Below are 13991 nucleotides of genomic sequence, written 5' to 3' on the forward strand. Positions count from 1 at the left end.
ATTCTGGAACAGAACCTACAATAATGGCCAGTCATGTGAACTTTGCTGTAAATATAGCAATCCAAGCATGATATATTAGATCAGCACTGATATTATTCAGACTTACTGCATAGTCTGCATAGGAAATATTGGTAACACTTTCTATGAAGCCCGTATTTATAATACATGATAAGGGTATTCTTAAGGCATTATAATGAATGCATAATGGATTATAAAAATATGTTATGTTATATCAACATCAGTTATAATACCTCATAATACTAACGTATTTGTGGTTATAAGTTTCAGAGTAGGATTTCATATTAAATCTGGAGCTAATATTAATTAATTGATGTGAGTGCAGTGTTTTAAATGGTTATTTTGATGGTCCCCTTAATCAATCGACTATAAGCAACTTTGCCACTACATGCCAACTAACTCTCATTTACAGTATTAGTATGCTCAAAAATGGTAGAATCTAGTATGGTAGAATAAGCTGGTGTACTTCCAAAGACACTTAATGTCAGTTTATCTGTTGGTTGACCATCAAAATAAAGTGTTAGCATACATTTACAGTAGCAGACATACTTACACTCTTCTGACCGCTAGTTGATGTGTAGTGTTACTTATCAACAGCCGTCTAAAGGGTACCATCAAAATAATCAAACTAATATTATAATATAAATAGTTAAAAGCAAATGTGTCATACTACATATTCTTATGATATGGTATCTGATCTTATGGCTGTTTGAGAAAAAAAAAAAAAGTTGTCGTTATTATTATTATTATTACTATTATTATTATTATTTCTACTTATAAGTGGGCTTTGACCACTTTAAGTAAAGTAGCATCAGAAAAATGACAAGATATGTGACTTATAGTATATTATAACGAGAAATATAATTAATTGTAAAAGTGGATGCAACATGTTCATTGTGTTATAAATAATCATACTCTTAAAAGCTATAACCACAAATAATTAAATATTATAATATATTAAAACTGTTCTAATAAATATTAATGAGATGATAAAACATATTATAAGGTTTTTTTATAATGCATTATGCATTCATTATAATGCTTTAAGAATACCGTTATAATGTATTATAAATACAGGTTTCATAGTAAGTGTTACCAAAATTTTTAGTCTAAAGCTTGCATGTATATTGTACAAATCATGTCATTAGATTACTGATTTTACATGTATTGCTGTAATGATGTTTTCTTTTTATTTTAGGTGTTTCAGTATATTTAATCTATATTTAACTCCAGTTTTTATTATGTTAATTAGCTGTTGATGACAGCCGTGTATGTGTGTGTGTGTGTGTGTGTGTGCTTGATTGAAGAAGGGCCAAAAGGTTGTAATAGCTGTCAGAGAGAGAGACACAGGAAAGAAATAGAGTCAGAGAGAGAATCTTCTCCTCTGGAAGGTAGCATAAAATTGGGGTAATCGCCATCAGTTGTGCCTCACAGCGTGCTGCCATTACTGAAAGAGTGATTCATCCCAATAGAGAGTGGATTGAGTGAGAGGAGAATGGGTCTTTGCCCCCCTCCAAGTCCATCCGCTGCTCTCTCACGGTGGGCATATGCATGACATCAGTGGGCTGAATGGAGCTGGCATCCTCCTCACCCCTCTCCATGCCAGATTAAACCCAAATCTTTGCCCAGGGGAGTAAGAGGGGGGCACTGCCACTTTTTCGGGTAGGACAAAAGCCTTAAAATGGGTAGCTGGGAAACTTCACATGGTCCTGGCCAAGTTAGAGAGAAACAAAAAGAGTGAATACCTTTCACTGGCCTCCTTTGGCATTGCATTGAGTCACATAAAACACACACACACTCTACAGTCGTGTCGGCTTCCAAATGATGCCTGGTAGGGAATTTAAACTGAGAGGAGTCTGTGAAATCCTAAAAGTGGAAAAAGTGAAATTGTCAAGAAATCCTAATTATCTGATGTTCTGGATTGGGTACTTAAAGTGTTAGATCACCCAATAATGAAAATTAGTCCATAAGTTACTCGCCCTCAAGTCATCCTAGGTGTATATGATTTTTCTACTTTCAGACGAATCCAGTCAGAGTTATATAAATAATTGTCTTTGATCTTTCAAGCAAGAGGGTCTGGCTGCAGGTTTGCACTTGTACTCTCAGACACTTGCACTTCCGCTAGTGACATCACTTGCAGTCTTTATTTTTTATTTTGTTGAATTTTTTATTACTTTTTGTTTGAATTTTCCAAAATTGTATAACAGTAGCCAGGTGGCGGAGACAAGAAAATAGAAACTAAATTACAATGTCACTTGCAATCGCTACTTGCACTCTCCGCTTCCTGTGACATCACTTGCAATCGACACAAATCGTGCGTGTTGCCAATGGAGACAAGACGCTGTGGTGGTGATTAAACCTAATTTAGTACTAAAACGTACAGGGTCCTGCAAGAAAAAGACAAGACCGACAAATCCGTGGCCAGAACACTAGATAATGAATGCTTGCGCAAAGTCTCTTGTAGAAAAACATAAACACTTAACATGGCTTAATGTATTTAGATGCTATTAAAATATCAAATTAAATAAACAGTTCATTAAGGGGGGGGGGGGGGGGGGTGAAATGCTCATTTCCACTCAATATCATTCAGCTTAGCTTAGCTGAATTCAGATTCTGCTTAAATTTATGATCCAGAATCAGATCCCGAGGCTGAAACTGAACGAGAGCAGCAGCAGCAACGACTACAGCAGGACGTCTCTAAGTAGTATGTATTGAAACTGCATATATTTGCTTAGCGGTTTTGGAAAATTACTAAGTTCCACTTTATGTCGTCTTGCCCTGGCAACCAAAAACACACTTCTTTTGTGACATTTCGCGATGCTCTCGCTCTGATCAGTGAAGTCTGTTGTGCTCTCAGTGCTCTGCTATACGGGAGCGCGCGCTCTTCCGGCAGAAGTGCCTCAGGACCCATATAAGGAAATTCCGCTCCATCTAACGTCACACAGAGCCATACTCGAAAAAAACTTTACGAAACTTGTGACAAACCGGAAGGAGTATTTTTGGAACAAAAATACTCCTTTAAACGTACAACTTAATTTTTGAAACTTTGTCCATGTTTAGCATGGGAATCCAACTCTTTAACAGTGTAAAAAACTCAGTATGCATGAAATAGCATTTCACCCCCCCCACCTTTAATATAATTAATATATATATAGTATTTTCCTCACATACCGCAATATGTGGCATAATGGACTAAGATGATAAAGGCCAAACTCAATATGCTTCTCTGCGTTATTAAAATACATAACTATATGTACAGGCTGGCAGGTGAGCCCAGAATAAACGCAACACACAAAGTTTCGCGTTAAGCATGTTTCCATATGGAATAAACTGTCTACAGCTCGTTTATATCACTGTCTTTGTCCATTAAGCTACATTATGTGTTTTATTTATAATGATTTTCTATAGGAGGAATATGTTTAATGTACAATTTAACGCACTGCGTTCTGTACTCGTCTGCTTGCCTGTACAGAGTTGACCCTTTTAAAATCACTTAAAGGGATAGTTCACCGAAAAAAATCATAATTATGTTATTAATAACTCACCATCATGTAGACTTGTATTCGGTAATGCAATATATTGCGGTGATTAATATGCACGATATTGTTATCGTGGGCACTTCTAAATACCGTGAATAAATATACATTACAAATTATTCCGAATTTGGAATGCATTTTAAGAATAGTATTCCGATCAGCTGCTCAAAATGCACAACACCGCTGTATGCTGCTTTAAAGAGCGCATGCACTCTGATGTAAACAAGCACGCTTGAGAAGCACATGGAGGAACACGTGAGAGACACGCTTAATGAAAGCACATTCACTCTCTGACAGCAGATCATGCTAAATGCAGCCCTTACCCTGTAAACACAGTAAATAAAGCAGCTGTTACTTTCTAAACCATATTTAAATAATCTTAAATAACCATTCAGATTTGTGTTTTCCCTATGGCCAACTACTGAAATATTTAGACTATAGGCTATTTATCTTCAAACAATCTTTGTTTTTTTCTTTTAATCTGGACTAAAATTCCCTAGATATTGTTTGAAAGTGTTTTGATCTTTTATTGTTCCTTCACACTTTACATTATGGCTTCATTAGTTAACATAAACTGCCAATGAAAAAAAATATTCTGAACATTCATTAATCTTAGGTATTCCAATATTTAATAACATTGTTAAAATTGAAAGTTGCAACTGTGTTATTTGATGAGCTAACATGAGCTAAGACTTGTATTTTTTAACAAAGATTAATAACTTCTATAGTAAATGTATCTATTGCTCATTGTTTAGCTGTGCACTTATTAAATAAGCACTATGCGATGTCCGAACTGATTACACTATAATTTATGTATTGTACTGCATTTGAGGAAATATCATTTTCTATTTTTAAACTGTCTTAAATTCATTTTAAGTCAAGTTTTAAATCATTTTCATTTTCAAGTTCTTAAATTGCTTGTTTTATTTTTGTGATTATTTTTCTTCGTTTTTTTTTTTTAAATTACCATTGTGTATGAAATGTGCTATATAAATAAACTTACCTTGCCTTGCCTTGAATGTTAATGCATTGACTAAGGTTTATGAGGTCTTATTGTAAAGTTATACCTATCGGTTTTTATAGTTCTTTTGCACTTTAATGTGTAAAACATTTAACTTTTATATATTTTTTTGTATTGCCTTATTGTTTTAAATGTTTAGTTATTTTTGTTATAAGAAAAAAAAGTCATTTAACCTGTTATACTGTATTATGACCAAAAATGTATTATGTATTATATATAATGTATATACTGTATTATGACAAAATTTCAATACCGTGATAATACCGTATACCGTGACAAAAGCATTATCAATTAACCACAACAGGAAAATTTGATACCGGCATATCCCTACCCTCGTGTCGTTCCAAACCAGTGAGACGTCCGTTTATCATTGGAACACAGTTTAAGATATTTTAGATTTAGTCAGCGAGCTCTCAGTCCCTCCATTGAAGCTGTGTGTATTGTATACTGTCCATGTCCAGAAAGGTAAGAAAAACATCATCAAAGTAGTCCATGTGACATCAGAGGGTCAGTTAGAATATTTTGAAGCATCGATAATACATTTAGGACCAAAAATAACAAAAACTACGAGCTCGTTTAGGAGATTGCAAGCCAACTGTTTTTTGTTTTTTGTGACAATGACTTTATCTATCATGCACTGTCGGCTTCACAACTTTGCAGGCAGTTTATGTTCACATACAGCTACAAGACACACTGCATGAGGTGTAAGGTGCAAGGTAATATTCAAAAGGGCATAATTGGGGCACTTTAAGTAAAGATCATGTTCTATGAAGATATTTTGTAAATTTCCTACCATAAATATATCAAAGCTTCAGTTTTGATTAGTAATATGCATTACTAAGGACTTAATTTGGACAACTTTAAAGGCGATTTTCTTAATATTTAGATTTTTTTGCACCGTCAGATTCCAGAGTTTCAGATAGCTGTATCTTGGCCAAATATTGTCCTGTACTAACAAACCATACACCAATGGTAAGCTTATTTGTTCAGCTTTCAGATGACATATAAATCTCAATTTTGAAAAATTGACACTTGAGACTGATTTTGTGGTCCAGGGTCACATATAGTTAATCTTCTGTTTCTCTAATTTCATCCAGCATTAAATTTGTTAATGTTTTTTTTTTTTTTTTTGTGACTTCTGTGCTGTTGTTTGTTTGTAGTATAATGTATGAGAGGGCAGCCCTAAAGCTGCATTCACTAGAGTTTAGCTCCAGTTTACAGTGACTAAACATGGCTGATTTGAGCCTGGTGTTGTTTTCACCTTTTGTCCAATGGGTGGATGGTCGCATGGTCGATGTGCATTGTTCAAATGATATGGAGATTTGCCTTAAGTGTCACACTGTGTAATTTTGGATTATTTGTTATTTTGGCTTTTTTGTTGTATCCATAAATCTTATCCTACTTTATATAGTTATATGTAAGCATCCACATTAACACTTTGATTGCAGCAGTAATCACTGACAGTAAAATGTCTGTTTCTGAAAGCTTGGGCTAAGGAATCAGCGAAGCACAAAAGTTGCATAATTCCACTGGCCAATTAAAAATAAAAAGTAAAAAAATCAAGGGTCTTGGTGTGGTCAAATATTTGTATATGTGTGTGTAAGTGTGCGTTGAGCTGGTCCTGTTGCTGACCTCTTGCAGTGTTTACAAAACTTATTGATGTTGATTTTGTTGAATACAGTATTGTATTTAACAAAATATAATTTTATAAAATTAACATCTAAATAAAATGATCTTTATATAAACATATAATGTCACATTTTCACAGTGGTTCATAGCCATGAACTTGTCAAATATTCATGTACTGTAGTCATGTAGCCATCCCATACACCCACAATAAATTTTGAAACCTCAGACAACATGATCTTTTTTGTATGGCCATTACCATTATACATAAAAAAGGCCATACAAAATAATTAAAAGGTTCTCTCTTGAATTGTACCCTCACTTCCATTTTTCTTTTCAGTCTCTTCATTTTCCCAGATTTACTGGTTACCTGTCACGGTTTGACTAATCAACTTGAATTCCATCACTTTTTGCCAGCATGGTCCAAAGATGATCTGAGTCAATTTTGGTGAGAATCAGACAAACCATCTTAGGATGAGATCTAAAAAGTATCGTTTTTCGATCAATTAAAAATAGTGAAACATTTGGCTTGGCCTTATGATTCAAAAGTAATATGCATTAAACATAAGTGAAAATTTGGACAAGTGATGGTGGTTACAGACTCTAAACTTACTGTGGTTAGTATTGAGACTGTCCTCTATCAGTGTACCAAATTACACAACTTTCCCGCAAGTGGTTCTGTGGGCTGCCATAGACTCAATAGCGGAAGAAATAAAAGAAGAAGAAGAAGAAGAAAAAAGAAAAAGAATGCCAACACATACAACAGGCATGCATTGGCATAATAAATACAGGGCAGTGGGCCAAATCACCTGCCAGGCCACCGGAAATTCTCCCGGTTCTCGTGATGGCCAGTCCACGCCTGCTGAGCACCAGACACTCTCTCTCTCACTCTCTCTCTCTCTCTCAAACACACTCACACACACACATACACACACACTACATGAGTAACAAACAACCTGAACAATGCCTTCAGAGTGAACTTTGGCAGGTTTATATCATTATTGGCAATGTCCCCACACTTTTCAGCACTCCAAAAATGTCACGGTGGATGTGGATGATGATGACTATGAAAAAATCTTTCTCTGTTTATTGTTGTTTCTCAGTCCCTCATACTCACAGGTACAGTAGTCATCCTGAAACACTGCCAGCTTGCCTTCTGTTCTCTTCTTTTTAAAGAACACACTGTCCTCCTTGCCATTTCTGAAGACAGCAAAAATGTTGAAACCTCATATCTGATTAGAATATGCATAATTTGCATTATTATAGTTGGTAAATTATCATAGGTAGAGAATTTTAATATTTCAGTTGCAGTTTTACCTGATACACCACTCTATAGTAACATTTTAGATTAGGGAACACATTTTCTTCTGGTGTTACTATTTAAATCAATTGACAGAACACAGTTTTAATATTGACAGCTTGATTGCACCTGCATTTCTTAACGAAAAATAATAAAAATAATGTTTTGTAGCTCACATCTTGGGCTGCCTACATCACGTCCTGCAGTGTTTTGCCATGAATGAAAAAGCTCACATAATTGATGCAGCGAGTCAGGATACTGCATTAGTAGTAATAGTGTAGTGATAGAACTTGGTCTGAGTACGCAGTGGTATTATCATGTTTCATTTGCCCAGTGCTGCCCTTGAGTATAATGTAGGCTGTAAAATCTTTAAAGAAAAAAATAATTAGAGAGTTGTAATAACACAATGTGCTGGTTAAAAAATAATGTGAAATTTCCGGGAATGTTTGGCATACTATGATGGCATACAATCATCAAGATGGTGCCTCGCATGGCTGCCATGGTGTGGAGCTCTACTATTCTTTTGCTGTTTTTGTTTGTTGGTTCTGTGTTTAGTCACTATTTTACTATAAGTTTTACCATAGGTGAACTACTGAACTTAAGGCAACACACATCAGACAGAATTTTCCAGTTTTTTTTATTATTCAAATACTTTGTTGGATGTTCTACTCAGAGCGGCAGCGGTCCTGTTCAGCTTAGATGGAAACGAGGAAAGCAAGCTGGTGTGATAGTTAAGCTCCATGAGCGCAGCTTCCGAACAGTGCTTCCTAGTATCCATCTAGTGAATCTCCGATCCCTTCCTAAAAAACGGATGAACTTCTTCTCACCTGCACAAATAAGATTTTTCAAGTTCTGCTATATTGTGCTTCACTGGAAGCTGGCTGAGTGAAGCCATTTCATTTTCATTTTCTCTGGTCCTAGTTCTTATATTGACCTACTGGCAGAAGCTGCAATCAAAAAGCACAGTCTCTCACCACACACTTGCTCTAATCTGCACTTCACACACTTAACTAGAACAGAACTGTCGTTCTCACATCTATGGTCATGAAGTCTGCTTACAGACAGGAGGTTAAAAAGCTGGTTGTCTGGTTCAATCACAACAACCTGGAGCTCAGCACTCTCAAAACAGTGGATATTATTGTGGACTTAAGGAGAAACCCCCTGCACTCCCCCACTCACCATTATAAACAACACTGTGGCAGCAGTAGAGTCATTCAGGTTCCTGGGGACCTCCATGTCTCAGGACCTAAAGTGGAACATTCACATAGACTCTATTGTCAAAAAGGCCCAGCAGAGGTTGTATTTCCTTCTCCAGCTGAGAAAGTTCAACCTGACACAGGAGTTGCTCAAACATCATTGAGTCTGTCTTGTGTTCATATGTAACTGGTTGGTTTAGCTCAGCTACCAAATCAGATATCAGGAGACTAAAATGGACAGCCAGGAAGGCTGAGAGGATTACTGGTGCCACCCTTTCCACCCTTCAAGATCTTTACACTTTCAGTGAGGAAAAGGGCTGGTAAAATCACTATGGACTACAGACACTCAGCACACTCCCTCTTTGAACTGTTGCCCTCTTGCCGGCACTATAGAGCACTGTGGACCAAAATGGCCAGACACAAGAACAGTTTTTTCCCCCAGTCCATATCCCACCTGAACAATACATAACTTACCTCAGCACTGTAAATAACTCATCAAAACTGCACATATGTACATTCACATTTCTGTCTACTGACATTTTCTTTTTCTCTATATTTTATTACTATATTCTTATTCATAACGTTTTGTCTATTCTCTTTATTATTAGTGTTTTATTACATTATAGAAATAAGTCTGCACTGTGTTTGAACTTTCTGTACCGGAAGCCTCTGACAACAAGACAAATCCCTTGTGTGTAAAAACACTTGCCAATAAAGCTTATTTCTGATTCTGACTAATTTAAACATACTACAATTTTGGAGATACTAATTCTATTTTCGAATACTGATTAGAATGGCTAATATGCAAATTGGGAAGTAGCATCAGACTTGCACTCTCAGATACCTGCACTTCTGCAAATTATTTCTTTTTTATGACAAATTGTATTCAGATTCTGCTGTTCTGTGGCCATGGATTTGCAAGTCTTTTTACTTTTTCTCCTTCAGGTGTCTGGCAGGGTGCTAAAGTTATGGTACTAAACTAGATTGAACATTTAACTTCCACAGTGTCTCATTTCCATTGGCAACATGCACATTTTGTATCAGTTACAAGGATCATCACGGGTACCCGGGAGTACAGGTGACAATTGTAATTTTGTTTCTTTTTTCTTGTCTTAACCACCTGACTACTATTGATAAAAAATGTAAATAAAAAAATAAAAATATTGCAAGTGATGTCACTTGCGGAAGTACAGGTGTCGTAGAGTGTAAGTGCATGTCTGCAGCCAGATCCTATTGAAAAACTCTATTCCAGTTGATGGGCGGCCTCTCTAGACAGTATGACCTTTCCTTCAACAGCCATACCCTTTTAAACATACTCCTCTCATCTGTAATCATTGCCCTGATTACCTGGGATATCATGGAGGAGATACAGCTCAAAGAACCAGCCCCTGCTAACTGCCCACCTAGGAATATAGTCTCCTCTGACCAGACAAAACCAGCAGTTCAATTCCAGGCTGCAGCAAAGTCAGATTGTGCAGAAGAATCATCTGTTTCCTGTGGTCTTGTCCCGGTGGTTGTCTGAGACAAGGTCTTTTTTCTGTATCTGGGGCTCTAGTTGTCCTGGTCTCCACTGTCTTTCAGGGATGTAGAGGTTCATTCTAGGTGCTGATCCACCATCTGGTCTGGATACGTACTGGATCCGGGTGACTGCAGTGACCCTCTGATCTGGATACAGACTGGATCTGGTGGCTACGGTGACCTCGGAATAAGAGAGAAACAGACTAATATTAGCGTAGATGCCGTTCTTCTAATGATGTAGCAAGTACATCAGGTGTTATGGGAAGTGATCCCAGTTCTGGTTCACCTAATTAATACAGCCTAAAAAATCCTTTAACGGATTTGGATATTAAAAGGATATTATTATGTTATGTGTAAGCCAGGTTAAAGAGATGGGTCTTTAATCTAGATTTAGATTTAGGTCGTCTTGTAGGCAAGCATCAGTACTTTGAATTTGATGCTTAACCTAATGAGGAGAGGAGTACCGTGAGCTTTTTCTGGCTCATTGAAGACAACCCTCGCTGCTGCATTCTGGATCAATTGCAGAGGCTTGACAGTACATGCAGGAAGGCCCAACAGGAGAGCATTACAATAGTCCAGAAAAGGAATGCGAGCAGCTACTGTCGGGTCATCTGGTTGGAATGAGAAGTAGAGTTGGGTGTCATAAGCGTAGCAGTGATTAGAAAAGCCATGCTTCTGAATGACAGATCCTAATGATGTCATGTAGATGGAGAAGAGAAGTGGTCCAAGTACTGAGCCTTGAGGAACCCCAGTAGCAAGGTGTTGTGACATCACCCCTCAAAGACACACTGAAGGATCTGTCAGAGAGGTAGGACTTAACCCACAGGAGTGCATTTCCTCAGATGCCCATCTTTCTGAGGGTGGACAGGAGAATCTGGTGATTAACGGTGTCAAAAGCAGCAGACAGGTCCAGTAAGATGAGTACTGAGGATTTTGAAGCTGTTCCAGAGTGAAGAGAGGAGTTGATGTAAGAGTCGATGGAGGAGGTGGTGGAGGCAGATTAAGAAGAAAAGAGAAAGTCTTGAAGAGTGTCCGAGCGACACAACAGCTGTTAATTTTGTTGTGGTAGTAGGATGTTTTAGCCGTGAATATATTTGTAGAGAAGGAAGAGAAGAGAGACTGATACACACTGAGGTCGGTAGAGTTTCTTGATTTCTGCCATTTCCTCTCTGCAGCCCTGAGTTTAGAGCAATGTTCACGGAGAACCTCGGACAGCCAGGGGGCAGATGGTGTGTGCTGGTCTACACAACAGTCGGCAAAAGTTGTCCAAGCAAGATGTTAAAGTGGAGCAAAGAGTGTCCGTAGCGTTGTTCGTGTCCAGAGCTGAAAACTGAGAAAGTGCAGGAAGCAAGGATGAAAGCAAAGAAGATTGGTGAGATGAAGAGAGTGAGCGTAGGTTCCGTTGAAAGGTGACCTGCATTGGAGTGTGTGATGCTTCAGGAGTAAGTGCTAGGTTAGCAGTAATGAGGAAGTGGTCTGAGGTGTGTAGTGGAGCAACTGAAGAGTTGTCCATAGAGCAACAGGGCATCTAGATGAGGTCCAGTTGGTTGCCTGATTTGTGAGTTGCTGTAGTAGACAATAGCTTGAGATCAAATGAGGTGAGCAGAGTTTTGAAGTCAGCAGCCTGGGGTTTATCTAGGTGGATGTTGAAGTCACCACGCAGTACCAGAGGAGTACCATCTTCAGGAAACTATAAACTGAAACAAGACTATGAAAGCTATAAACTGAAACAAGACTATGAAAAATATAAACTTAAACAAGAAAACAAACACGGAATGGCTTGGTATCGCAGCTAGGGGAGGGATACGTGCATAACAATACTCGCAATTTGAAAATGATCTAAGTGAGTGCTATATAGTGAGTGTGTGATGGGCTACTCCTTTCACACATGCACATCGCTAGTTTTATATGCTCAAGCAATTTGTGTGTGTGCTCTTTCTCCTCAGCTTCATAAAGAAAAAGTGTGCATCAGAGTGAGGATTGTCCTTGTGTGTCCAATAGACAGTCGTCCTCTGTCCCATGCCCTGCTGCTCCTCAGAGGCTGCATGTAGAAATAATCTCAAAGAATAAGCCACACAGGTGTAATAGAAGTATCATTCCTTCCAATGATTATATTTGTAATCATTTATAATAAATAATTCAGATTCTGTTAAGCATTTTAGTTTTGATAATGTATTTTTAATAATTAGCCAAACAACTTATAATCATAATGGATAAAATATGGATTACTGTTTTTCACATAACATTAACCCTTTCAGCATCCATTTATCTGTCTGTCTCTGTGTTGAATGTCTTTGTGTTTTATAGTATTGTGTAAGAATTTTCCTCACAGAAAAGAGAGTAATAACCCATTAAACAGAACAGGATTCATATATCAGTTAACAACACACTGAACTTAGTGAAAGTGGTGTTCATTTGATATTTGGATGACAGATTTTCTCTACTTTAAAAATAACAATACTTCATGATCTCCATCTGTGTTCCTTGGAGCTGACGAGGAGATCTTCCCATAGGGAAATCAGCATTGTCTCATTAAGACAAACAAATATGCTCATGCTGCCAGTTCCTTTCAACACGCAACCAATTAAAAATGTGCAATTACATCAGATCACACATGATCAGCCAACATGAACATCGGAGTTTGTGTCTGTGAGAAGCAGTTCTAATGCATTTTCTAGGTCTAGATGGTTTTATTTAAATTTCCTGTTTAATTTTTTTTTTTTCATGTTTGTACCATTATGAGGATCAATTATGAGTTTGTTTGTTTATTTATTCGTTCATTTATTTTAAAGTGGTTTGCTTAGATTTCAATATGTGGATTAATCAGGATTTTCAGAGATATGTAGAGCTCATTTGAAACTGCTGATATCTGACATAAACTCTACATGTTCGCTGACAAAATTAGCTTGATTTTGGATTTGAGAACCCTATTGAAGTGCATTAAATGTTATAGCAATAGTGTTTAGCTACAGTACTCATAATATACAGTATATTATTATAATGTATTAATGGATTTTTTTTGTTGTTGCTTTTTTAACTACCAACAAGCTAAAAAAAACTTGATTATTAGCTCTTTTTTTTTTTGCAGTGACTGATTACACAAAATCAGTCAGTAGTCAAAGAATGTGTCAGACTGGGTAATTTAAACTATAAATAACGGTTACATCATTCTGTTCAAGTGAACCCCTGTGGTAATCAAAGGGGTAATTCATATAGTAATGCCTGTTCCGAAAACCACTTTTCCAGTATGAAATCAATTATTTTCTTGAAAGGGCAATAGAAGATGTTTCCCTCGTCAGATAGAGTGCAGTCTTTACTTTTTCTTGTGTCCAAAAATGATGACAGTATGCTTCCAATTTTGGACCTAAGATATCTGAGTTTGAAATATTGATAAAATGTCCGTTCAGAAAGCTAATGCAGAAGTATATAATATCGGGATTGGTTTGATGTGACAGATATGAAGGCTGCATTTTGAACCTGCGGATGCCTCGAATGATTGGTTGGTGCTAGCACACATTGAGAGTCTTGCTACATAACACTGGGATTTTGTCAGACTGATCACATGTTGATCCCATGTATTTACTTATTTACACTTTTGTCATTTTCTCTCTGTAGTTCTGGAAACATGCCGAAGCACGTGGAGGTAAGGATGCACGAAAGCCACCTGGAACCCATTGAGGCGAGGCCAAACTCCAAATGGGGCACAATATGCCAGAAGCTGCGCAAGAACCTGCTGCTCACACTGACTGTGATGGGTGAGTGTTGTTCAGCAATCC

At 37.2% G+C, this 13991-nt stretch overlaps 1 protein-coding gene across 3 annotated transcripts in view; it reads left to right on the forward strand.

Annotated features, from left to right (window-relative positions):
- The window catches only part of LOC127947393 (excitatory amino acid transporter 2-like), a 53606-nt gene that overhangs the window by 9547 nt on the left and 30068 nt on the right, over positions 1-13991 (forward strand). For all 3 annotated transcript variants that reach the window (XM_052544489.1, XM_052544490.1, XM_052544492.1), the window contains exon 2: positions 13831-13970. In XM_052544489.1, coding sequence (XP_052400449.1) covers positions 13841-13970 — 130 coding nt within the window. In that variant the 5' untranslated portion in view covers positions 13831-13840. The remainder of the gene's footprint in view (positions 1-13830; positions 13971-13991) is intronic.

Source organism: Carassius gibelio, chromosome A25 (genome assembly GCF_023724105.1).
Source record: "Carassius gibelio isolate Cgi1373 ecotype wild population from Czech Republic chromosome A25, carGib1.2-hapl.c, whole genome shotgun sequence".
Taxonomy (NCBI): Eukaryota; Metazoa; Chordata; class Actinopteri; order Cypriniformes; family Cyprinidae; genus Carassius; species Carassius gibelio.